The following is a 24,471-nucleotide window of genomic DNA, read 5'->3' on the forward strand; positions in this document are numbered from 1 at the left end:
GAGAAACTTTGAACACTGAGCCAGAAAATGTGAAATCTACTCCCTAGTCAATCAGTATCTTTTAAAAGTGTTTGATCAAGACTGTGAATAACATCAATGAGTAATCAGTTGAGGATTATGAAAATTAATTTGGCAGAACTTCATAGAATAGATTGGAGATTAAAAAAAGAAAAGAAGGCAGACTTATTAGAAATCTTGATAAGTGAGAAGTAACAAAGATTATTGATAAGGTGAGAGAGAGAATAAGTAAGAAAAGTACTTGCAGGAACATAAGTAAAAAAATTCAATGACTAGTTACATTTTAGAAAATAGGAAAGAAGTTAAGGATGTCTGAGTTTTGGCCTTGAGTTAATGGCAAGGTAGTGCTTCTAAGAGCAGAAAAAAGAAAGTAATTTGAGGGAAAGAGGAGCAGGTAAAAATAACAGCTTCGTTCTGGAAATGTTTACTTTAACATTGAAAGGTAGGATTTGTAGTAGATAATATCTGAAAAGAAGCCTAAAGTCAAGTTGATTAGAGTCATCTGTGTGATTGTTTAGTAGATGTCTTGTTTTCATTTATAGAGTGTAGGTGGACTGGGGTTGGATGGATGTGGCAGTTGGATGGGAAGGGGCAGTGAGTATGGACAAAGGGACCAGTGCCAAGATAGAATATTCTTGGAGGTCTAAGTCAAACTGGGAGATATGTTTATGCAAAGCTCTTCTGGTAGAGTGTGGTCAATCAATGTTGTATCTTACAATAAATACGGTGCTTAGCGGAAAAAAAAAAAAAGCAACAAGTTTGGAAGCCAAGAGGGAAGAGAAAAATATGCAAATGGTATTGAAAATAGTTTTGAAGAGCTATTTAGTAATAAGCCATGGATTATTTTCTCCAGTTCTGTTGTACCTGATGAATATTGTGGTGAATATTTTGAAGAATGGGGTGGTTGCTGAAGACTTTGGTGACTGAAGGTGATAAGGTAAAAAAGAAGAGGATGGAAAACTAAGGTTTGGAGAATATTTGTGTTTGAGTCTGAGGTTCGGTGGAGGAGGAGAAATGAAACGAATTAGAAGAAGGGGAGACTAAAATGCAATTATAACTGAGGAATTAAAGGTTTTCCAGGATGAAGAAGTAGTCATCTTCTCATGACAATAACTGACAAAAGGCAATTGGAATCAACAATTATGATATTGAAAACTTTTGAGAATGGATTTTTATTATATTATTACACTGGCAGCCAGAGGTTGCAGAGTTAAGGCAGCATGATGTGGTATACAGAACAGGAGTTTTCAAGTGTGACAGACCTGATTTGGAATCCCAGTTCTGTCCCTTACCAGCTGTGTCAATTTGGCAAGGCTACTTACGAATATTCTTAGTTTCCTAAGCTGTAAAAAATAATTCCCGGTTGTCAAATTCTTATAAGGAATCAATGAGGCAGATGAAATTGCTGGTAGAATGCCTAGAACATAGCAGTCTCTTAATTAAATCCATTCCTTTAAGAAAATAATAAGTGGTAAGGATACAGAAGAAAAAGCAAGAATAGGATAATCCTTTGAAAAGTTTCATGGTGAAAGGACCTGAGACATTTATAGGGGAAATTTTTTAGGCTAGTTGGAACTGTATACACTTGCTGGTGGAGGAGAGGAGCCAAGATGGATGGGGCTAGTGAGGAACTAAGAACCAAAAAGGGTAACTGAACAATCAAGAGCGTGGATGACAAAATATCAAGGACTTAGGATCAAGTGAACAGGAGGAAGAGTTAGTCTTAAAAAGGAACATACGCTTCTTTGGAGACTATTTGGCAGGAGAGAAAATAAATATATTTTTAAGTGTAGAGAGAAGAAGCTGTAGAAGCTCTTTTTGAAAGCATATGTCTTCTTGGTAAAGAGACTGCGTCATCTACTAAATGAGGGACTGATGAGGAAGCAGAGCTTAAGTAGAGTAGAAAAATTCGAAACACATCATGAAGAAGGCTATTGGGGTCAATCAATAGAAAAGACTAAATTGACTGCTTATCAGGAGAGACTAGTGACTGATGTGGAATTGAGATAGATTTCACTAGAATATAGGAAGCAGTAGACAGAGAACCCATTCTTTAACAATAGTACCATATACTAAGAAGCTCCTGAAATTATCCAAGCAAAAGGGTGAGAATCTAAGAGATGTGTCCTGATGAGGAGATTGAGGAGAAGGTGAGATAAATAAAAAACTGGTTGAGTGACTGTGACCTGAAAGTACTTTTCATATTGATTTACTAAAATGTAATCAGTTATGTGAACTTCATAAATATGCAGAGTCTAGTAGGAACTCTATTTGATTATTGGAGACCTTATTGATAAGTAGAAAGGAGTAGTTGGGGTTTGTATACTGTGATCAAAATTCCAACAGAAAAGGAAAGCTGAAGCCTGCTTTGGTCTCAAGGCAATCCTGAGGCTAGGGCATGTCCTCAGAACATCAGGGACTCAGTCTAGTGGGTGGGTTAAAGGATCTATGCTCCTCCTGAATCTCTGCTTGAGTAGAATATGATATAGCCATTGGGCTAGCCCTCTGGACCAGCCCCGCCAAGAGGAAGGGCACAGAAATCTTTGACAGAGGATTATGTAAAATTGAAAGAAAAATATGACTTTTAAAGTACTTGATTTTCTTAAACTTGTTGGAGAAGAAATCTCTGTCCATTTGGAGTGGGAAAAGAGCAAAGGTTTTTCATCTGAGCAGTAGGTAGCCAATTGCAGCTTCAGAATGCAATCAAATGAAGGGTCACAACATCAGCTGGGGGAATCTGCAAAGGAATAAATAGTTCCTAAAAGGACAGCAGGTATTGATGGTTTACAAAATCTTAAGGTCAACTCAACCTAGCATGTTTCATACCTTTGTTACCATTATTCATTTGTTCACTCTTTCACTCATTACGTATCAAATGACAGACAGTAATGGACTAGATCCTTAAGTAGACAAGGTTCCAGTCTAATGGAGCTTACATTCCAGTTGGGAATGGGATGGGGAGGAGAAAACACTGGAATATAAAAAATAATACACTGAAAAAAAACAGTACAATGAGTCTTCAGGATCTGAAGCATTTTTTGTATATGTGTGTATATGCTTGGGTATGTGTGTATATATGTATATTGCTAGAGTAGGTTTAAGTGTAGTTGTGTGTGTGTGTATGTGTGTGTTTTTGTCTATGATAAAGATACAGAAAGGATTAGTTGTAGATTTTTCTGGCTATTCTAGATCCAAACAAAGAAAATAACTACCAAATAAAATCAGTGTGGGAATGATTTTGGTATAATATGGCATAAGTTAGTGAACACCTTTTTCTTTGTTTATATTCTTTTAAAGTTTGTTGCCTATCAGAGAAAACATTTGATATTTAATATTTCCAAGATTACTGTGGTGAGCTAGACATTCTCTTATGTTATTGATGGGATTATAAATTGTTAAGTGTTTCTGGAAAGCAATTTGGCAATATATATTAAAATCATGAATATGTTCTTATGTTTTCAATATGCAATTTTAGGGACTTTATCTTATGGGAAATAATCCACCATGTGGGCAAAGCTTTATGCATAGAGATACTCACTATAACCCAATTAATAACAGAAATAAAATGCCAAATATTTAAATTATGTATGAATAGAGAAGTAGTTTTCTTGTAGTAGGTGCATGAACTGTATGAATATCATGTAAATAATTAAAATTATGTGCTCAAGGAATTTTAATGACATGGGACCATATTTATGATATAGGAGGCTATGTAAAAAGAACAGGATAAAAATTTTTATATGTTATAATTCTTAATATGTAAAAAAAGTCCATAAAATTGGATGGGAGGAAATAGGCCAAAATGCTTTATACCTGAAGCATTTTCTATGATTTGTACATGTGACTTTTTATATGCAGAAATACCAATAAATATTATTTTAAAAACGCCACATTTCAGTGGGAATTAAATGCTCCTGTGATTGTTCTATAAACCAGTAAGTCCTATTATGGAATGTTCTGGCAAATCAGCACTTACATATATAAAACCATAATATCCATTCAAATTTTTGTTAAATAATCTGTCAGATGGGTATGTTTTAGTGCAATGAAGCAATTGTCTTGGCTGCTTTTCTTTAGAAAAGCTTTTCTTAACTTTTTAACATAACCGATTAAGGCCTGTCCTTGGTCTGTGCATAGCAAATCTGGTGAAGTAGTAGACATGGCTTTCATTTGGCAATAGCTTTACAAGAAGTGATTTTAATTGAGTAAATAGAAAGCGTAAGCTTGGATTTATGATTGGACCGATATTTCTTAAAATGTAGTGCTGGGATCCCTTGCAACAGAGTCATCTCTGAAAATTGTTTAAAATGTAGATTTCTTAGCCTACTAAATCAAATCTGAGGATGGATACCGGGAAGATGTATTTTTTTTAATTTTTTAAAAAAAGGTTTATTTATTTTTGAGAGAGAGAGAGAGACATAGTGTAAGCAGGGAGGGGCAGAGAGAGAGGGAGACACAGAATCTGAAGCGGGCTCTAGGCACTGAGCTGTCAGCCCAGAGCCCAGTGCAGTGCTCAAACCCAGGAGCTGTGAGATCATGACCTGAGCCGAAGTCGGAGGCTCAACTGACTGAGCCACCCAGGCGTCCCTGGGAAGTTGTATTTTTAAAGATATGCCCTAAGTAATTCTCCTGAGATTCTCTAAGAACCACCAGTTAAGGTAGAAATGTTTGAGATTTAGAAATTCTAACCTTGTCTGCTCCAATGCTTCTTATGTAGAATGAGATCTTTTCTCAACAGCTTGGATCCAAAATACAGAGAATTTGGCTTAGCAGTAAGTCAGAATTAGGGGGTGGGGTCTCTCTACTGTTCTGTTACAATCTTATTAGAGAGTTTTAGATTTGGAATTCTTTGAGACCATAAGCAAGTGGTCAGTCACCTTGCTGGGAATAGTAATAGGGTGACTGAATAGGTAATTTGTGGTCCGGATCCTATGAAAGTGTCCTTTGGATGAAATGCTTGCCTAAATCATTATAGAGTGTACAGTTCTTTTTTTTTTTTTTCCACGTTTATTTATTTTTGGGACAGAGAGAGACAGAGCGTGAATGGGGGAGGGGCAGAGAGAGAGGGAGACACAGAATCCGAAACAGGTTCCAGGCTCTGAGCCATCAGCCCAGAGCCCGACGCGGGGCTCGAACTCACGGACCGCGAGATCGTGACCTGGCTGAAGTCGGAAGCTTAACCGACTGCGCCACCCAGGCGCCCCCTAGAGTGTACAGCTCTTAATGAAACAGGCCTCCAGGGAGAGTGGTCATACCCTAGAGGATAAGAGCAGAGCCAGACACACCTGTCACTTACTATGTGCCAGGATGAATTAAACAACTCAAAATCTTAGATTCTTCTCTCATAAAATGGAATTACTAATAGTGCCAGCTGAATCATGAAAAGTTGTGTGCCAGTCGTTGAGCACAGGGCCTGGCATGAAGTAAGCACTTATAAATGCCTACAGTGATGACTTCACAAGAATTCAACTATGTAAGCTTGAGAGGTCAGGCTTTTCCAGTTGATTTTTTCCCAAGTTTTCTAGCTTTTCCAGTTGATTTTTCAAAGACCATCTTAGTTATCAGAAAAGCCCGGGGATTTGGGGCACCTGGGTAGCTCAGTCCGTTAAGCATCCGACTTCAGCTCAGGTCATGATCTCTCAGTCCATGAGTCTGAGTCCCACGTTGGGCTCTGTGCTGACAGCACAGATCCTGGAGTCTGCCTCGGATTATGTGTTTCCCTCTCTCTCTGCCCCTCCCTCATTCATGCTCTGTCTCTGTCTCTGTCTTTAAAAAATAAACATTAAAAAAGAAAAGAAAAGCCTGGGGATTTGAATAATCCCAATTCTTGGAGGTCAGGGGCTCTAAGGTTACCTCTAGTTCTTCATCTGAGGTAGATTTTTGATATCTGTTGTTTTCATGGAATATCCAATACTTATGTCACTTACTGAAATCTGCTGTCTGGGTTGGGTATGACTGAACGGAATTATGTGAATTATCACTTGCAGAGTGACTTTTTTTTGTATAATTCTCTAGTTACTAAGAAAATCAAAGGTCATTTCCAAACACACACACACACACACACACACACACACACACACACACTACACACATCCTTAACCCTGGCCACCTTTGTAATACTTCTGGGTGCCACATTGTTTCAAGCTGTTTTAGGTTCTAATAGGCATCTCTGGCTTTATGATGGTTGCTACCATGAAGCACACTTACATCACTCTTTTCTTGCCTTATTGGTTAATATTCCCTGAGTAAAAGTATTTGTTACACTTTTCCTTAATTTAAGCTTACATTTGTCAAATGATAGGCATCTCTAGTGGCTTCTTAACTTTAGGAAAATACCAACACCCCTCCCGGAAATACCACTAAATCAGGCTGAGACAATTACCAGGAGCAATCCTTTAGATTATCCAGTTGCATAACACACTTCTTGAATAAATGACATAACCTAATTTAGGATACATCACCAAATTCAAGTCAGAGAGTATCCTTTGCCAGTCAATAAGAGTGCGGGTCACTGGAAGATCTCTTCGTAGAATTTTTCTCAGGGCTTCGTTCGATAACTCCTGTAATTCTTCTAAGACTGCAACTTGAAATATATTCTCTTGCTCTTCCACAAGCCTCGCAAAACTTAAAGCCAGTTGAGCTTGGTTAACTATTTCCAAGCTTTCTTTCAGGTCCTTGGAGATTTCAATATGAAGGTTGACAGCCTTGAAGAAGTGAGCTTGCACAAAAATTCTTCCTGTTACTTGGGTTAGAAATGGATTGATTTGGAAAATCCATTTAGATTTCCAAAGGCCATTCCAGCAGTCTCTTGTTTCATAGCTGTGGTCCTCAATGCACGCTATCAAGAACTCCTTATTTTTCACGGTTTTTCTCAGCACGTTGCAATTTCCTTTTGGGTAGTGATCACTCACGTACAGTTTTAAGGCACACAGAACAACATTTCTCAGGTATTCTGTCTCATTCCGAATGATACCATGACTTTGGATGTCTTTTAACTGGTTTTGAAGCAGGTCGAATTTGAAAGAAAGTTTGCTTTGATAGTCAAAAAATCGGTAGTCACCCATTACGTTGTGGTGAGACAAGAGTACTGGATTTCCATCGATAGAGAGTGGTACACAATATTTCTGGCAGTGTTGGTGGCCTGCACACTCACCTTGATGGTGCATAAGTTTTTCATCACGGATAAGCAGACAGAGATCATCAAAGGCATTTACAAATTCCCCTGGAGGAGCCTGTATCAACAGTCTGCGAATTACTCTTTCTTTCTCTTTCCTACTCAGAACGCTAAGTGACATGCTTGGTTGCAGCAGAAGCAAAGCTTCTGAAATAAAGAGTGTTCAAAGGATGAGAAAACATTCCATGAGACACCTTTCCCATCAAGGTGTTAAACATTCAAGCTTAAGATTACTATGGCTAATCATGAAAACAGGTTGTCTTGCAAGCTGAGTCTCCTGATGAAGTCATAAAGAACCTTTCTCTATGAAGTGTGGAACCTTTGATGATGTCACCATGGGTGTTCAGGCCAAAAGAAAAACATGACGGTCACCTGACAGCGTGGTACCCAGCCATTCAGCTGTATGTATTTTGAAGATTTTAAAAACTTAGCCTCCCCAACAGCCTTCTTCAAGAGCGGTGTGTCGCTGTGGGCATTCTATGTTGTCAGGAATCTACAGAAGCAGCCTAGAGTTTCTAGAGAGGGTTTGGCAGCCCTTTGCACCTTTGGGGACCACAGTGGCATTTATTTATCCTAGGGCCCTCAGAATATTCTCCCCAAACCCACTGGAAGCACATTATGCCCAAAAGTTTCAGGGGGGTTCAACAAAAGAGTAAAAATAAAACAAGATACGATGGCAGTTGACAGAAAAATGCCAAACAGCAGAGGATACTGCATTATAACCATTGAGGGTTTGAAGATTGTTAAAATGTAAGCGAGAAGCCAGAAACTTTCAAGGGCAGTGAAATGCAGGGACCACATCTGGCATGTGGATTCTATGGGATTTAATTGTGAGCTATCTCCAAAGAACAAAGGCGCAAACCACTCTGTATTTTCTGCTTTCTCTCTAGAAAAGGGTCAGAGGCAACAGCTGATGAATATCAAGAAATTCCTTTACTACAAAAGGGCAGAGTTGACTATATTTGAAACCTGTGACAACATGTAATGGGGAGAGACTACTAAGCAAGGAGAAGCATAACAACAGGCCATGAAAATATGGAGAACAAATATCCATTCAGAAGTCCTTTCTGTTCCTCTTTTCTCTTCTTCCTCTTAATTAATCCCCTTTACTTGATTCTCCTCTTTCTTTTTGAAGAGTCTGGAAGTTAAGCCTCTCTCATTTAAGTATAAACCTCTTCCTTCCATCCGTCCTAAGCTTTTCTGCATTTCCCTTACTTCCTGTCTTTTTCTTATGAGAACATGAGCTTTGCCATATTAAGTCATAGCCTTTATATGTGAGGGCTTTTCATTAGTTTTAGCAGTCTGAAACTGAGTGGAATTTTGAACAATTTTCACAAGTACCTTTCATGATATTATAAGTTGTCATATTAATTCCCAACTTCAGTTTTTCCATTTGAAGTGTCCTAATTTTTTTGTAGTTTGTCTGTATACAGTAAGTAAGCTTGATTATTTTAATTTTCTATTCATACCAAATATACATTCAGCATGGCATTTTTAACCCTTTTTGGTGGTACTTAAAATGTTGCCTTTTTTTGGCACGTGTGGCTGGACATCTGGCTAATGTCATGGTAATAATAATTATATCAAACATGGTAACTATTTATTGAACACTCAGTAGCTGAAACTGTGTTCAGTAATATATTGAGAAGTTATGCCCCCACTTTCCCTAAATATTAATTTGCTCACCTTTCAGATGAGGAAAGTGAACTTGAGAGAGGTCAAGTGACAGGGAGATCTTGAAGCCCAGCTGTCCCCCAAGTCCATGTCTCAGGAAATAGACTGTATTTCCCAAATAATAACTTGATTCCTCAAATGTTTATTTTTATTCTTTTCCTGTAATTTTTATTGTGTTATGTATGCCCTCTCATACCTTCACTACAGAATAGTACCTACTTAATTTTGTTTTAACCATAATTTATCATAGAATTATTTTGTCACTTAAGCAAAAGATAGACTATCCCTTAAAAATAAAAATAAAAACGTTAAATTGAAAAGAAATCAAGTATTTCCTTAGGCATTTTAAGTACTTAATGATTTTCTGTGAGAATTTCCTTAACTTCTTTTTTTGTGCTTCATACATGGTTTTTGTCGATGATTCGGGATGAATTTAGAGGTGGAAAAATTAACCTAGAAAAAACTCACAAATTACTTGAAAAATTAGATATTCAGTGCAATTATGTTCATGTGAAATCTATTTTTAAGGTGAGATAATATCCACCCCTTGTCTGCCCCACCCTATGAAGGACTTAATCCAATATAGGGGAAATGTCAACAGCTACTTGGATGCTTTCTACAGAAAATACATATGAAAAATTAGTCTCTTGAGAATTAAAGCAATTAATTATGCTAAATATATTTACAATCAAGAAGGAGAGAATTTAGGTAGGAGATAAAATAAGTTAATGGTAAAATTTGAAATAATACCAGATTATTAATTTAGCATAATTAGCTGAAGATACAAGAATGTTCATGTAAGATTAGGATTGGTCATATGATTAGATCAAAATCACATAAATGAAGAAATGGTAAATGGATTAGATGTTAGTGATTTATAGAAGGAAAAAGAAGTCTTGAGAAAAATGGTATTTTACTCACTTCAAAGTAGAAAATCATGCCAGAAGTTTTCTTTGTTTGAAGAACTAGTGGGGATGGAAACTGGATCAATTTTTTCACTAAAGGACAGAGGGAAAGATCATCAATAAGTAAGAAAAATCCAAGCACTCAGCTGAGTTTTGTGCTAGGAAATGGCAAATTTCTTGGCAAATCAAGTAAAAATACTGGATTGGCTACTTAAGTTAAGAAGATGGAAATCCTGAATATGATACTGTTTTCTGAAAGGGACTACCCAGATAACAGTCTGTGAAATTCTTACCATTAATACAAACTGGGAAACCTGTGTTACCTGCCTGTAAGCTAACCAGTTAGCCTGATATAATTTCATGGATGACGGCCGAGGCAGGCTTTTGGTTCAGAGAAAATAGCCTTGTTACAAAAATAGCCATTGCAAGGGTATCAGCATTTTGGTGCTATTTCTCCAAGTCTCAATTCTCAAAGCATGATGTGAAGAGGGCCAACTGACAGAAGCACATGCCCTGGGTTGTCTTATCAGAGAGGGACCTCAAGTTTAAGGAACCCAAATCTTTTATTACAGGAAGTAAGCCTGTCTGATCTTTGCCCTGGAGGGTGCCCTTATCATTATTATCATGCACAGTAAAGAAACCTACTTTTTCCCCTCGAGGGAGATATTATCTTTTCATCATGCAAACATCCTTGAAAAGCTAGTTCTGAAGTAAGTGTTGGTGCCTCTGCTGGAAAACCTGCAGAGACACAGGAGACCATGGAGCAGCCCTATCAAGTACTTCTCTCAACAAGATTTAGCCCCCATGTTTACAAATCACAAAGAGGAGGTTCAAAAAAAAAAAAGCTGCACTTCTCAAGAGACTGCAGTAAAAGACAAAAGTTTCAGATTGTTTTTTATGAATGCAAGTAGTCCGTGCTGCCATAAACTATCAGAATTTTAAGCAACTCATGTCTAATACTATACCTGAAGAACACAAGGTTTGTGAAAGATCTTCACAAGTAGAACTTCCCCCCAGTGGTATCACTCAATGGGAGAACCAAATAAGTACTTTTTTTGGTTTAATAAAATTCACGTTCAACACAACAGAGAGGTAATATATTAAATCTGTATCAAATGTGAAATGTGATCAATCTTATTCAGTGATTATCAGGTTGCTTTGCATTACCTGCAAAATGAGATATGTGTCTGAGATGTACTTGAGTAAAGTGCATGCCCTATTAAAAAGTGTTATGTAAAATGTGCAACAGTTCTAACAGGTAAAGAAATAGGTCATTAATTGATATTAACAATTATTTAAACGCGAGAGGGTGAAGGTCTAGTTTGTTTAGCAAAACCTTTCTGGAATGGCTATGAAAATAATTTTTATAATTGAGGGACAGAGATTGCTTAGAATTCTTTAAAAACCTCTTTAAAATGGCCTCAAATAATTTAAGCATAAATTGCATATAAACAAGGCTGATGATCATGACAAGAAATTGTTATCAAAATAATTCCCCTAGGCCCTTGAATAGATGATACTTTGTTGCCTTTGGCTACACTGCCATATATGCATTAAGAAATTAATTAAATAGAATGCTAGGGAAGGTGTATTGGCTAATGAAATTTTCTGGATAGCTAAAAATTAAGCTTCTTAAACATTGGACTGTTTTGCTTCAACTTTTGTTGTTTATCTTTCCAAAATTCACGGTACACCTTGTAGCCAGAGTAAATGCAATGAATCTTAAAGAATCTTATTTTGGTGACCAAAATCTTCCAGCTTCTCAGGGCTATTGTTATTGGCAAGCTCAATGGGCGTGGAGATTCTTCACTCCATCAGATCTTCCCTGTTCAGTACTTGGCAAATCAGAAATTTCCCTAAGCAAATGTCTTAACCTGCAGAATGGGGAAACTAATATAGTTATCTTGCCGGATTGTGCTGAATAGTAAATATTATTTGTGAATGTATCTAGTATAAGGCTTGGAAAAAAGTAGGCACTCAATAAATATTATTTGAAGTATATCAATCATAATTGTTCAAAAAATATAGGAAGTTGCATTACATTTATTGATTTCTTAAGAAGCTGGCATAAATTCTGATGTGAATTTATTTTCTTATTGGGTGAATATTTACTATGAAATTTAAGTAAAGAAGGTGTACCTTTATGACCCTGGCAAAATATTCACATTTTCATTTTACAAAATCAATTCTTGAGCCATGACTCAAGAATTGTGGGGAGCAATTCTGTAAGATTTTGTTTTATCCCTTTATTAAAAAAAAAACTTTATTGCTTTTACCATTGTCATTAATTTGTAGCATACAATATATTTTATAAGAAATATTCTGTGTCATTTCAACAGAATATTGCTAGTCTGAGATTACATTCTTGATTGTTAGTTGAGTATGAAATAGCATCCTTCTTAATTTTAAGAATTCATATTATTATAGGACTTACCTTAAGTTTTCAAATTCTCTAAGCAGTTAACAGCCATTATTAAATCTATAGGATGTCCATGGGACTGTTAGAAACTGTGGATTGTAAAAAATTAATAAAGTGCTCTCTCTCTCACTTTTCTCTCTCTCACCAGGAGGAAAAGAAATACAGAAATTACTATTTTATAAGTAGATAATAATAAATATCATAGTTAATAATTACAGGGAATCTGAGAAGACAGAGACTCAAACTTGGGCATCTATAACAGAGGCTGTGGTACAGAGAGCATTCTTATTGTCCCTCGAAGAATAAGAAGCAGTATATGTAGATAACAGTGTGAGAAGTGCTTGATGAATAAAAGGTAACGATGTATGACTTGCACATAGGATGTATGCAAGGAAGTGATGAGGAGTGCTAGGTATGGCCAGATCACAAAAGTCCTGAGGTAGGCTACAGAGTTTGGATTTTTTTTTTATAGACGATGGGTAGCCATTGAACTTTTCTGAGGAGGGAAATAGTGCAAAGTTTAGGATATATCTGGCAGTAGTGTAGAGTGGTTTGAAAGTTAGAAGGTAGAGAGAGGAGGTAAAGTATTTCTCTGCTGTGTCTGCCCTACAAATCTGCAACTTGGGTCAATTCAGCTACATATTGTTTCGTTCCACCGCAAGTTTATGATTTCCTATTTTACTTGGTCTGCCACAGTCTAAGCTTATTTTTAATCTTCTCTCAAAAATAAATAGCTCTATATCCTTTTCTCTTTTTTAAAAAAAATTTAATTATTTTTGAGAGAGAAAGAGACAGAGAGACAGAGCATGAGTGGGGAATGGGAAGAGAGAGGGAGACACAGTATCTGAAGCAGGCTCCAGGCTTTCAGCATAAAGCCTGATGCAGGGCTCCGAACTCACAAAGACTGAGATCATGACCCAAGCCAAAGTTGGACGCTTAAACAACTGAGCCACCCAGGCACCCCACTCCATATCCTTTTCTAAAAGTTATATTCTCTCCTGTAGCAAATAAACTGAAAGACACCTTTACATTTCTTTCTCCATTTCCTCAATGATTCATTGCAATAAATTTTGCCTTCATACCTACCTTGAAAACCTCTATTTTTAAAATGGTAAATACAATGGTTAGGCTCTCTGTGCATTTTATTTATCCCTCTTTTCTTAAACTACGCCTATTCTCACTTCTATGACATCACTTTTTTTTTTGAAAATTTCTGAACTTTCCTTTTCCATCTGTCCTTAATTTTCTTTCTTTTTACTTTACATATAATTCCTGAACAATCTTATTAACTTTTCTTTTTTTTCCAGTTTTATTGAGATGTAATTGACATATAACATTGTCTTAGTTTTAGGTGTACAACATGATTTGACATACATTGAATTGTATGTATATATTGAAAAGTGATTAACAAGTTTAGCAAACATCCATCAGCTCACATAGGTACAAATTTCTTTTTCTTGTTATTAGAACTTTGAAGATAACTCTTGTAGCAACTTTCAAATATGCAATATGTTATTACTAATTTAGTTACCAGGCTGTGTATTACATCAGCAGAACATGTTATTATATATCCTACATCAGTGTTAGCTATGGTCATCATGTATATTTCATCCCTAGTACTTGTTTATCTTATAATTTCAAAATTGTACCTTTTGACCACTGTCACCCAGTTCTTCCACCCTACCACCCCTGCCTCAGGCAACCATCAGTCTGTTCTCTGTCTCTATTAGATCAGTTTGTTTAGATTCCACATATACATGAGATCATATAGTATTTGTCTTTCTTTGTCTGACTTACTTCACTACATAAGGGCCTCAAGCTTCATCCATGATGTCAAAATTTATAGAATTTCTTTCTTTTCTATGGAAGAATAATATCTTATTCACATTTTCTTTATTCATCTGTTGATAGACACTTAGGTTGCTTCCATGTCTTGGTTATTGTAAATATGGCTCAAATAAACATGGAGGTACAGATACCTTTTCAAAATAGTGATTTTGTTTCCTTTCACTAAATATCAGGAAATGGAATTGTATGATATGGTAGTTCTATTTTTAATTTTTTGAGTAATCTTCATATTGTTTATAACCCTTATTTGAATTCTTTATTAGGTAAATTGCTTATCTCTGTTTCATTAAGATCTGTTTCTGGGGTTTTATCTTGTTCTTTTATTTGGAACATATTCCTCTATTTCTTCTTTTTTTTTTTTTTTTTCTGTCTGTGTTAGTTTCTGTGCATTAGATAGAACAGCCACCTCCACCAGTTTTGAAGGAGTGGCCTTGTTTAGAAGAAGAACCTTATTGTTCATCCCAGACTTAGCTTTTGTTTGTCTCTCAACCTTTGCAATTGTCCAAGCAGCCTGCTTTATTCTTAGTGGCTCCCAGTCACTAAGGGAGTGCCAAGACCCATCAGTGTTCCTAAGGGGAGGATCCCAGTCAGCACCTAGATGTGGGCTGATTAGATCCCTCAGGCAGTAGCTTATAAAGTATACAAACAGACCTCTTTCAGGGAAAGACTGGAAACAAATGTCTCTGTCATCTCCCTCTGCACCAAGCTCCTGAGGGACAACTAGACAAGGATTTTCTCTGAATTCTGCTGAACCTGTGAGCACAAACCTCTGAGTGGCAGCTGTAAAAGCTGGAGTGCCAGATATGTACACACACGTGTTTCAGGGAGATATTAGTGATCTGGAGGGAGATAGAGGGAAAGCAGAAAGATGGTACCTACTGGCTTCCCTGGTCTCTGGGGAAGACTGTAGGGCCCCAATACCTGTGTTAGATTAGAAGCATGACTCTCAGGCTATGGCTTTTAAGGTGACCAAGTAGGCCTCTTTCAAGGAAAAACTACATGTTAGTCTATACCTCCGTGCTAAGCTCTGGCGGAGACTAGCCACCAAGAGTCCTTGTGAGCTGTTAAGAACTCTTTACTATAGTTTTGTGGATCTTGTGGACACAAGCCCCAGTTGGCCTTCAGAACTAGGTATTTGTAGGACTTATCTCTCAGGTGGAAGTCTTAAAATTTGGGGCATTACAAGTTAGATCCAAACCCTTCACTCCTCAGGGAGAGCTGAGGGTTGTGTGTTCACTCTCAATTATATGTCATCCTGTTGGGGGTGATGTCTGTGGAGAGATTGTGTCTCAGCCTCTCCTACCCATTTTGATATAGAATTTTTTCTCATTTGCTCAATATATAGGCAAGTTAGTTCACTCAGCTAGTTTCCAGGTATCTTTCAGAGGGAATTGTCCCATATATAGCTGTATATTTGGTATGTCTTTGGAAGGAGGTGAGTTCTGGACTTTCCTATGTCACCACCTTGTTGACTTTCAATGGCTTCCATTACTACTTTAACGGGAACAAAGCACAAATTTTCTATCCTGAACAACAAAACCATATACACGCTACTATTTGTTCATCGCCTGCCATATTCTAGGCCCTGTGTTAGGTTTTTGCATGCACTATTTTAACAAACATCTGAGGAAGTCGTTACTAGCCTCTTTTTACACATTAAGATATTGAGGTGAGGAATGTTGATATGGTTTATATCATATTACTGTGGAGATTCATATCTGGATCTGTCTGCCTGCAAAATCCTTGTTTTTTCTCCAGTAATACATTAGTCCCACTTCCCATCCCAATCGTCTGCTAGTTGTCTTGGCTTAGATGAAGATACTTCAAATTTAATATGTTTAAGTAACCATCTTTCCCTTCAAAAGTGTCGTCTTCTCTTTTCTTGGTGATGGAAGCACCATTCTTTCAGTTATCCAAGCCAGAAACCTGGGAGATTCCGGGACTCGTCCTTTTACCTTACCTCCACATCCAATTTTCAAATCTTTTAAGGTGTATTTTATTTCTACACAAAGTCAATTGGTCTCCAACTATTTGCTACTCAAGGCGTGCTCCTCAGACTAGCATTTCTGGCATCCCTTGGGAGCTTGTTAGAAATGTAGCATCAGACGTACTTAAGCTGACTGTGCATTTTAACAAGTCCCTTGGTGACTTATATGTCCATTAAAATTTGAATAGCCCTATGAACTGGTTCCTTGCTTTGAATCCTAGCATCTCCCCTCTTTATAGCTGCCATAGTAGTCTTTCTAAAACAAAATCTGTATGATTTACCTCATTAAAGCTCATCAGCAACTCACTGGTTGAGAATGAAGTCTGAGGGCCTCAGGGCCAAGGGCCCCTTAGATACAGTTTTGACTTCACCTTTATCTCTCTCACTGAAGCTTTACTAACATCCTCTCTAATAACCTGTTTTGTACTGTTACGTGTTTATTTACTCTGATCCCAACAATTAGAATAACCCTTCTCCCCATTTTCAGGCAACTATCTTCCCTGTCATTGAAAGCTCATCTCCAGGATCACCTTTTCTATAAAGACTCTCTTTTTGTCTCCAAGAAGAATCACTGAACTTTCTTTGTCTGTTGTGTATAAAGTTTCTATTATAACACTTTCATACTGGCTTTCCTTTTCTAGAATATGGACGCCCAGAGGGTTCTGATAAGGTGTTGCCTTTACATCCTTATTACCCAATTTCATTTCTGCTTCAAATATTTAGTTAGGAAGAAAGGGAAGACAGAAGACAAATTTGCTAAGCAGGTTCAAGTAGTATGTCAGGGGCGCCTAAGTGGCTTGGTGGGTTATGCGTCTGACTTGATTTTGGCTCAGGTCATGATCTCACAGTTTGAGATTGAGCCCCACATTGAGCTCTGCACTGACAGTGCAGAGCCTGCCTGGGATTCTCTCTCTCCCTCTCTTTCTGCCCCTCCCCGGCTCACGTGTGCTTGCTTTCTCTCTCTCTCTCTCTCTCTATCTCAAATAAATAAACTTTAACAAAATTAAAAAAAAATAAGTTAATATGTCAGATCCTGTGATATATTTAGAATACTTTGTTTTTAGTGTAATTTTACAGACAAGTTTAAAACACCTCATCTTAATTTAAAAGTAAATTCTATGTTTTGATAGATCAACTTTCTTATATGGTTGTTTATTTTAAGTGACATCTCGTCTTTTTACTAGCAAACTAAGCAGTGGAAACCGGGAACAACATGAAAAGCTTTGATTCTGTTCTCTGAAAGTATACTATCAGAATATCAATAGAATTATTTTAATATGTTCTTTTAGCTTCATGTTTTCAACCATACATTTAAACATACAGTCACTGATGTCCTATGCTAGGGTAGGTCCAGTACTAGGCATTGGAATAAAAAGAATAAAATATCTATCTTCATGGCATTTATGATCTTAAGGTATGAGATATGTTTTTAAATTATACATAAACATTGAATGAGTTTTTTGATAAAGTTCTTTTTATAATGCCTTGTAAAAAAAAATACTTAATGAATATTTTTTTAAACAAAACTGGCTTCATTACTCTTATTTTATGCTGTACTTATAAATGATTAATATGTAACATTTCTAAAAGCTACAATATTCCCTGAAGTGGAGCCTGGCATTTTGCATATTTTCTATGATGTGTATTTAAAAATATCTTTTCTTATTCTTCCTAGGTTTAGGGATATATTAACTCCTTTATCCAATTAAATGCACATATTTCACCAGAGTTACAACATTGTTTAGGTGATAGATCATATTCTGAATACCTCCAGCCAGGCACTCTTTTAGGTACCAAGAGTATAAGAAAAAAAAATGGCAAACTTCCTATCCAAGGCAATTCTAGAAGGGATTTAGAAAAAAAAGGCTTTCACTCCAGTGTAATAAACTCTATATAGAAGAAGATGCAGAGTCTTATAAAAACTGAGAGGCAGGGGGATATCTAATGTGGCCTGGGAGAAGACAGGGACTTTGGGAAGACTTCTAGAGTAAGACACTTTTTTCAATAGTCAGTAAAAATAAAAATAAAAATAAATAAATAAATAAATAAATAAATAAATAAATAAATAAATAAATAAAATGAAAAAAAGAATGAGTAAAATGAGTAAATGAGTAAAATGAGTAAAAAAAAAAATAAAAAAAATGAGTAAAAAAAAGAATGAGTAGGTTAGGAAGTTAAAGAAGGGTATTCCAGGCAGAAGAAACAGCCTATTCAGTAGCAAGAGAGCTTGTTACTTATGCTATAACTAATTCAGAGCGCCAAAAGTATGAGGTACAAGGAAGAAAGGAATGAGAGCAGTTGCCATTAGTGACATCTTAAAGGACCCTGGATGCCAGACAATGCAGTTTGGATTTTGTCTGGAAGACAAAAAAGAAATACTGAGCAATTTAAGAGGTAGTTGAAGGGACTGGATTTGTATTTTGCACAATTTAATTTTGCTTATATACTGTCAATATGCACAGTGGTGTATTGATTGACATGTATGTCTTTTTTCCTGCTGCTTTTCTGTGGGATTGGGGACAATTGACATATGATTTCTGAACTCCATTTTCCTCCTACAGGGGAGATATTAAATTAATACATTGTTATTCTATCTGCTTCAGCCACTATTATGTGTCTCAGTCCTCAGATTTGAATCTTTCTTGCTCATCACTTTCCTTCTTCCCTCTTCCCCTGCTGCCAATGCTGTTACCCAGACTCCATGATTAGTGACTTCTGTTGCTTTCCATTTCCTTCTCTTTCTACTAAAATTAAAACTTCCCATCTTCAGTAATACAATTTTCACGTGTTGTGTGGGGTTTTTAATTTTTTGGCAATTTAATTAATTTTTGATGGTTGACTCCTTTGGGTAGGATCAATTACAGCAATTATTTGGATTTGTGAAATTTTGTTTGAACTCTACACCTTTAATGCTTTCTAGTATCAGATGACAACTTTGATCTTTCGGGAAAAACAAAACAGAACAAGTCAGATTGCCAAGTTTAAACCTTGCCCGAAAGTAATAAAACTGTTATTACTTAGTGGATAATGTATTTTATTTTATTTTACACTGCTATTTAGTAGGACTGTAATTTTTAATTTATACAATTTTATATAACAAAATTTTCAGGAATTATGGGCGCACTTTGGTTTTTATGGGCTTGTTAAAGATCTTATAACAAATTATGAGTGGGATGGGGCTAAAATAAAGTAAATTTAATTCTATAACATTGACTTATGTAGACTTCAAAATCCAGAATTTAAAAATAGTAAGTCGAATCTTGTTAGTCAACTAAGATAAATTGATAATATGAATTACTCTAAGATTACATAATTTTAAGGAGCTATTTTAATGAGCTCTGGGCCCAATTTGACAACCATAGATCCCAGCCTTTCTGTCAAACTTATCTCCATCTCATTCCCACCTGGGGCTTTATTTCAGTCCCTGCTTCTGCAAGTTGCTTCGTACACATGGATTAATGTTCGTTTGTGAACTGAACTGGTGCTCTTCCTGTTTGATTCCCAGCTCCGACTGCCTCTTGGATCCCTCATATCAAACTGGTCTACTACTGAAATTTTGCTGATGAAATGAATAGATCATTTCCAGCATGTCTACCCCCTGTTGTACCCTGGGGATTCATTTTATAGGCACAAGTGCAAAAGAGGAAACACTAGGCTGGATGATGTGAGGGAAGCAGAACTTGATAAAATATAACCATACGTTGATATTTGCAGCTACCATTTAATGTATCTCCAGTCCTCACAGCAATTTGATGACATAGGTAGTGCTATCCTCACTATGCAGATGAAGCTCAGAGAGTTTAATTATGAAGCTCAGAGAGTTTAATTTATATGTCCCAAGTTCCCATCTATTTTGGAGCTAGGAATGTAATGTTCGCTCCTTCTACTTACAAATTGTCAGATTTCACCGCATTACAATGGCCCTTCAACACATGTTCCTTGTACTCAAGCTCTTTACAATGTAATGAGAAAGAATGTCAATAAATAGCCTCTTTTGAAATTAAATTTCCTTCTAAGGTATACTTCCTATACCCCCCATTTTTTTTTTTTTGTAAACGATTCTACTAGTTTTTATTCTAACTCTCCCGGATTCTAGACATTCCTGACTTCTCTCTCATGCATGTAAAATTTAATAAGTTGAGTCCTTCTGACTTCTCTGTTCATAATTTTGCTGATACCAGTTCTTTTGTTTCTACTCACCACCTCCTGCCTGGATTGCATCTTCTCTGATCCATCTTACAGTTCTATCTCTTCCAATTGGTTATGCAAACTAATCATTCTAAGCTTTTACTTCTGCTAGTCATTTTGCTACTCAGAAACCTCACAGTGTTTCTGTTACTTTTAGTAACTGGACCCAGCCCACTTTGTCTCTGTCTCATAAAGTTCAAACATGAATTTTCCAGAAGAGCCAGGTGAATCCACTCTTTCTTATTGGAACCTAACTTGTTTGTCCCTGCCCCCAATTCTTCAGTGATTATGTACATTCCACTTCCTTAAGATACATAACTACTGCATTTACTGTAGTATTACCGCCACTATTGGAGTTTCTGTAGCTTACAGTGACCTTGAATGTCTGATTTACTCTGACGTTTACACATACCTGTGGCATGAGATTACATACTGTCTGGTTTTAAGAAGGTACTGAAGGAGAGTGGAAGAGAAAAATGAAATGTATAATTGAAAGACAACCTAGAATCCTGGTGATTTCCCACACCTTTTTCCATTCCCAATGTGGCCACTGGGTTTTAGGTGGTGATTTTTCACTTTGGCGTCATTTTGTGCAGTTTTATAGATTTTATTTGAGATGTGAATCCAATGTAAGATTCATCTTCCTTCACATATTGGTTGTTTTATACATTATACAAATACTCTCATTTATTTTGTGTTTTTTATATTCACCATGTGAGCCCACCAGTCTTTTTTTTTTAGTAGGATAATGACAGGCTGAAGCAAGGAAGAATCACCATAGAAGAATTTAGATCAATTTATCGAATTATTGCGCACAGAGAAGAAATTGTTGAGATTTTCAACACGTATTCTGGTAACCAGAAATTTCTTGTTGAAAAAAACCTGCTCCAATTTTTGATACAAGAACAGTATATACTTGACATGAGTCAAAATATTGCTTTTGAGATCATTCAGAAATATGAGCCTATTGAAGAAGGTATGCTTGCATTTCAAAGTTTTATCAAATATTTAAATGCAATGTACTTTTTATGAATTACAGTTCTCAAATTCAAATTTTTGAATGGGTCAAATTTGTTCTGGATAAAATAAAATATTGGCAGTTTTATTTCTATATTTTATAGACTGTATATAAAGCTTTTAGGAAACTACATTGTGTAAACAATTACATTCTTTCCTACCTCATTGTCCAGCTTCTTCTTCTTCTTTTATTTTTTTTTTTTAACTGCTTCAGTATATCTCGTAAGTGTTCAGAAATGAGCTTAGGCATGGAAAGCAGGATGAAATTCTGTTATGTGTACTGTAATGAAAGAAAGCATGTTCACTTTCATTAATAAGAGGAAAACCAAGTAATAGGCAGTTTTCTACTTTCATACATTACATTATTGAGAATATATAGAAATATTAAATTAGCTAAGTGAAAACTATTCTAGGAAATGAATAAAATATAAAATTACTACTTTCTCCATTGTCTATACACGTAATTGTCTACAACATTTCATAAACATTAAATTTTGTTTGCTCTTCCTTCACTTTTGAATATAATCATCTGGTCTAAACTAAATGGCCATCTAAGCTAATAATGTATCAGAGAAAACTAATCTAGGTGATCAGTGGCCAGACCACTGAATACACTTGAGTTAGTGGGGAGAGAGTAAAAAATTAGCAGGAGGCAGACTTCTGGGGTTCTGCAATGTTTTGTTCTTTGAGCTGGGTGCTGGTTTTCTAGATGTTTAGCTTATGGAATTTCATTGGCCTATGATATATGTATTTTCTTGTATGTATTTTTAAAATATTAAAAAATCAGAGATTAAATAATATACTCTCTACTTGAATGTTGATATAGAACAACTAAGGGTACTCATTAGAAAAAAAATTTGTTTCTACAGTAAAATTAGAAATAGTATCATTATTAATTTTAAATATTTTAGAAATATGCTTTACTATTGAATAAGTGAGATGTAATTTTTATACAGTTAACGTTATTTCTGCATCCTTTTATTTTTTATAGTTAAGAGAGCACATCGGATGTCATTTGAAGGTTTTATAAGATACATGGGTTCATCTGAATGTCTAATATTTAAACCTGATTGTGGAAGAGTTTATCAAGATATGACTCAACCACTAAATGATTATTTTATTTCAAGTTCACATAATACCTACTTGATATCTGACCAGTTACTAGGACCAAGTGACCTTTGGGGATATGTAAGGTATTTATTTTGATTTTTATAACCATTACATCTTAAAACACTTGGAATTTCCAATAAGTGATAATTCACAGTGAAAGTAGGCTTGCATGTTGTACAAAAACATAGGAAAAAGAAATTTTGATTTGTGCATCTCTTGGAGAGCCATCCTTTGGGTGGCTATATAATTGTTCTGTGTTTTAGTATCATTCATTTTCCTTCTAATTCTGTCTGTTGACCTCCTCTGCCTGGTTATTGGCCCGAGGTTTCCTGAATAATTTGGATATTTCTTATAGAAAGTCATATGAAGAAGAATTTTCTTATCTTATTTAGCCAAGACAGCTCAGATTTCCAAAAATGTGGTTAAAATTAATTCCCAGACATCAACACACAATGCTATAAGTGAAATCAACACATAAATAGATAAATTATATACTTCGGCATTTATAGATGATAGATAGATAGATAGATAGATAGATAGATAGATAGATGATAGATTTACATAGCTTAAAAGCAATTCATTATACACCTCTAATTTTGCATTCTACAATGTATCACACTGTCAATACCAGTCTTCAATTTAGTCAGCCAGCTGAGAATACATTGGTGAACAAGATTTTCAGAGCTGCTATGCTCATGTGTTCATGAGAATAGACATAATAAGCAGGTAAACAGATATAGTCATATAAAGAAAGTGAACTAGGGTAACATAACAGGGTGGGGGGGGGTGTTCCTTTAGTTAAAGGGTTAGGAAAGGCTTCTCAAGAAGTGATATAGTTTGGTCTGAGTGATGATAAAGAGGAAACCTCAGAAGTTCTTTGTAGGAAGGGCATGCTAAATCGAAGAAATAGTAAGTGCTTAGCATGTTCAAATGAGAGAAAGCAAGTGTGTCTGGAAAAAGTGGAGAATGAAGAGAGATGAGTTTGAGGAAGTAGACAGGACTAGTTTATGAGAGCCTTTGAGGCCACGGAAAGGAGACTGGATTTTATTCCAGTGGTATTGGGAAGCAATTGGAGAGGTTTTCCTTAAAACAATGTCATAATTTATTTACTTTTTACTGTGCAGGAAAGACTGATGGTGCAAAAGTGGAGGTAAAAGATGATTGGGGAAGATATTGTAATGGTGCAGGTGGTGATGGTTATTTAGAAGATGAATTCATGAGGCAGGTGTTGAGATCAGTGGTTGAATTTGAAATATTTTAAGAAGGCAGAGCCACGAAGACTTATCAGGTGATTTGAAGGGAGGTGTGAGGGAAAGAGAGTACAGTCAAGATTTTGGCCTGATGACTTAGCACATGGCGATACTATTGACAGAGATAGTGAAGCATGAGGAAGCTGTTGTAGGGTGTGAGGCAAAAGCAAGAATGCAGTAGTTTCCACATTCAGCTGAGATACCAATTCATTATCAATTGGCTAGGTTGGGGGTGCCTGGGTGGCTCAGTCGGTTAAGCTTCCGACTCTTGATTTTGGCTCAGGTCATGATCTCCTGGTTCCTGAGTTCAAGCCCCATTTCAAGCCCCACATTGGGGCTGGCAGTGTAGAGCCTGCTTGGAATTCTCTCTCTCCCTTTCTCTCTGTGCCTCCCCCATTCATGACCTCGCCCTCTCTCTCAAATAGAAAGAAAGAAAGAAAGATTTGAAAAAATGGCTAGGTCAGACAGTCAGTTAAGCGTATGTGTCTGGGTCTTGGAAGAAATATCCAGACTAGAAAAATAAAATTGGAAGTCATCATCATATAGATGATATTCAAAGCTATGTGACTGGTTGACATAATTAAGGAAAACATGGATAGAAAAGATATCTTATAATTCCATGATAATATGAAACTTACAAATAAACATAGCTTCTCCAGTTGAAAAAAGAAAACACATAAATCCACAAGCTCAGAAATTATCCATTTAAAAATCTATAAGAATTCATAGCTATACTTTCATTACAGAAATTTCTACTCACACTTAATTACTTTATTTTTTAAAACAGAAAATATGCATTTTAATCACGTTGATTTAGAAATGCAGAAAATTTACTTTTGAATGAAGAAAATGTTCCACCCAACTAAACATTTAAATTTAAA

General features: G+C 36.1%; 2 protein-coding genes across 9 annotated transcripts in view; one reads left to right on the top strand and one right to left on the bottom strand.

Moving 5' to 3' along the window:
* Positions 1-7,464, bottom strand: part of CAPZA3 (capping actin protein of muscle Z-line subunit alpha 3) — a 45,489-nt gene extending 38,025 nt beyond the window's left edge. The window contains exon 1 of the mRNA XM_040488773.1: positions 6,401-7,464. Coding sequence (XP_040344707.1) covers positions 6,414-7,313 — 900 coding nt within the window. The 5' untranslated portion in view covers positions 7,314-7,464 and the 3' untranslated portion in view covers positions 6,401-6,413. The remainder of the gene's footprint in view (positions 1-6,400) is intronic.
* Positions 7,465-7,506: 42 nt separating this feature from the next.
* Positions 7,507-24,471, top strand: part of PLCZ1 (phospholipase C zeta 1) — a 45,814-nt gene continuing 28,849 nt past the window's right edge. For 2 of the 8 annotated variants that reach the window (XM_040488774.1, XM_040488776.1), the window contains exons 1-5: positions 7,507-7,593; positions 8,083-8,238; positions 9,271-9,394; positions 20,958-21,189; positions 22,222-22,423. In XM_040488774.1, coding sequence (XP_040344708.1) covers positions 8,228-8,238; positions 9,271-9,394; positions 20,958-21,189; positions 22,222-22,423 — 569 coding nt within the window. In that variant the 5' untranslated portion in view covers positions 7,507-7,593; positions 8,083-8,227. Of the gene's footprint in view, positions 7,594-8,082; positions 8,239-9,270; positions 9,395-12,295; positions 12,546-20,370; positions 20,438-20,932; positions 21,190-22,221; positions 22,424-24,471 lie in introns of those variants that run through there. The other 6 variants (XM_040488775.1, XM_040488781.1, XM_040488779.1 and 3 more) reach the window with 6 other exon arrangements.

This window comes from Herpailurus yagouaroundi, unplaced genomic scaffold (genome assembly GCF_014898765.1).
Source record: "Herpailurus yagouaroundi ecotype Mexico unplaced genomic scaffold, PumYag 166, whole genome shotgun sequence".
NCBI classification, from domain to species: domain Eukaryota; kingdom Metazoa; phylum Chordata; class Mammalia; order Carnivora; family Felidae; genus Herpailurus; species Herpailurus yagouaroundi.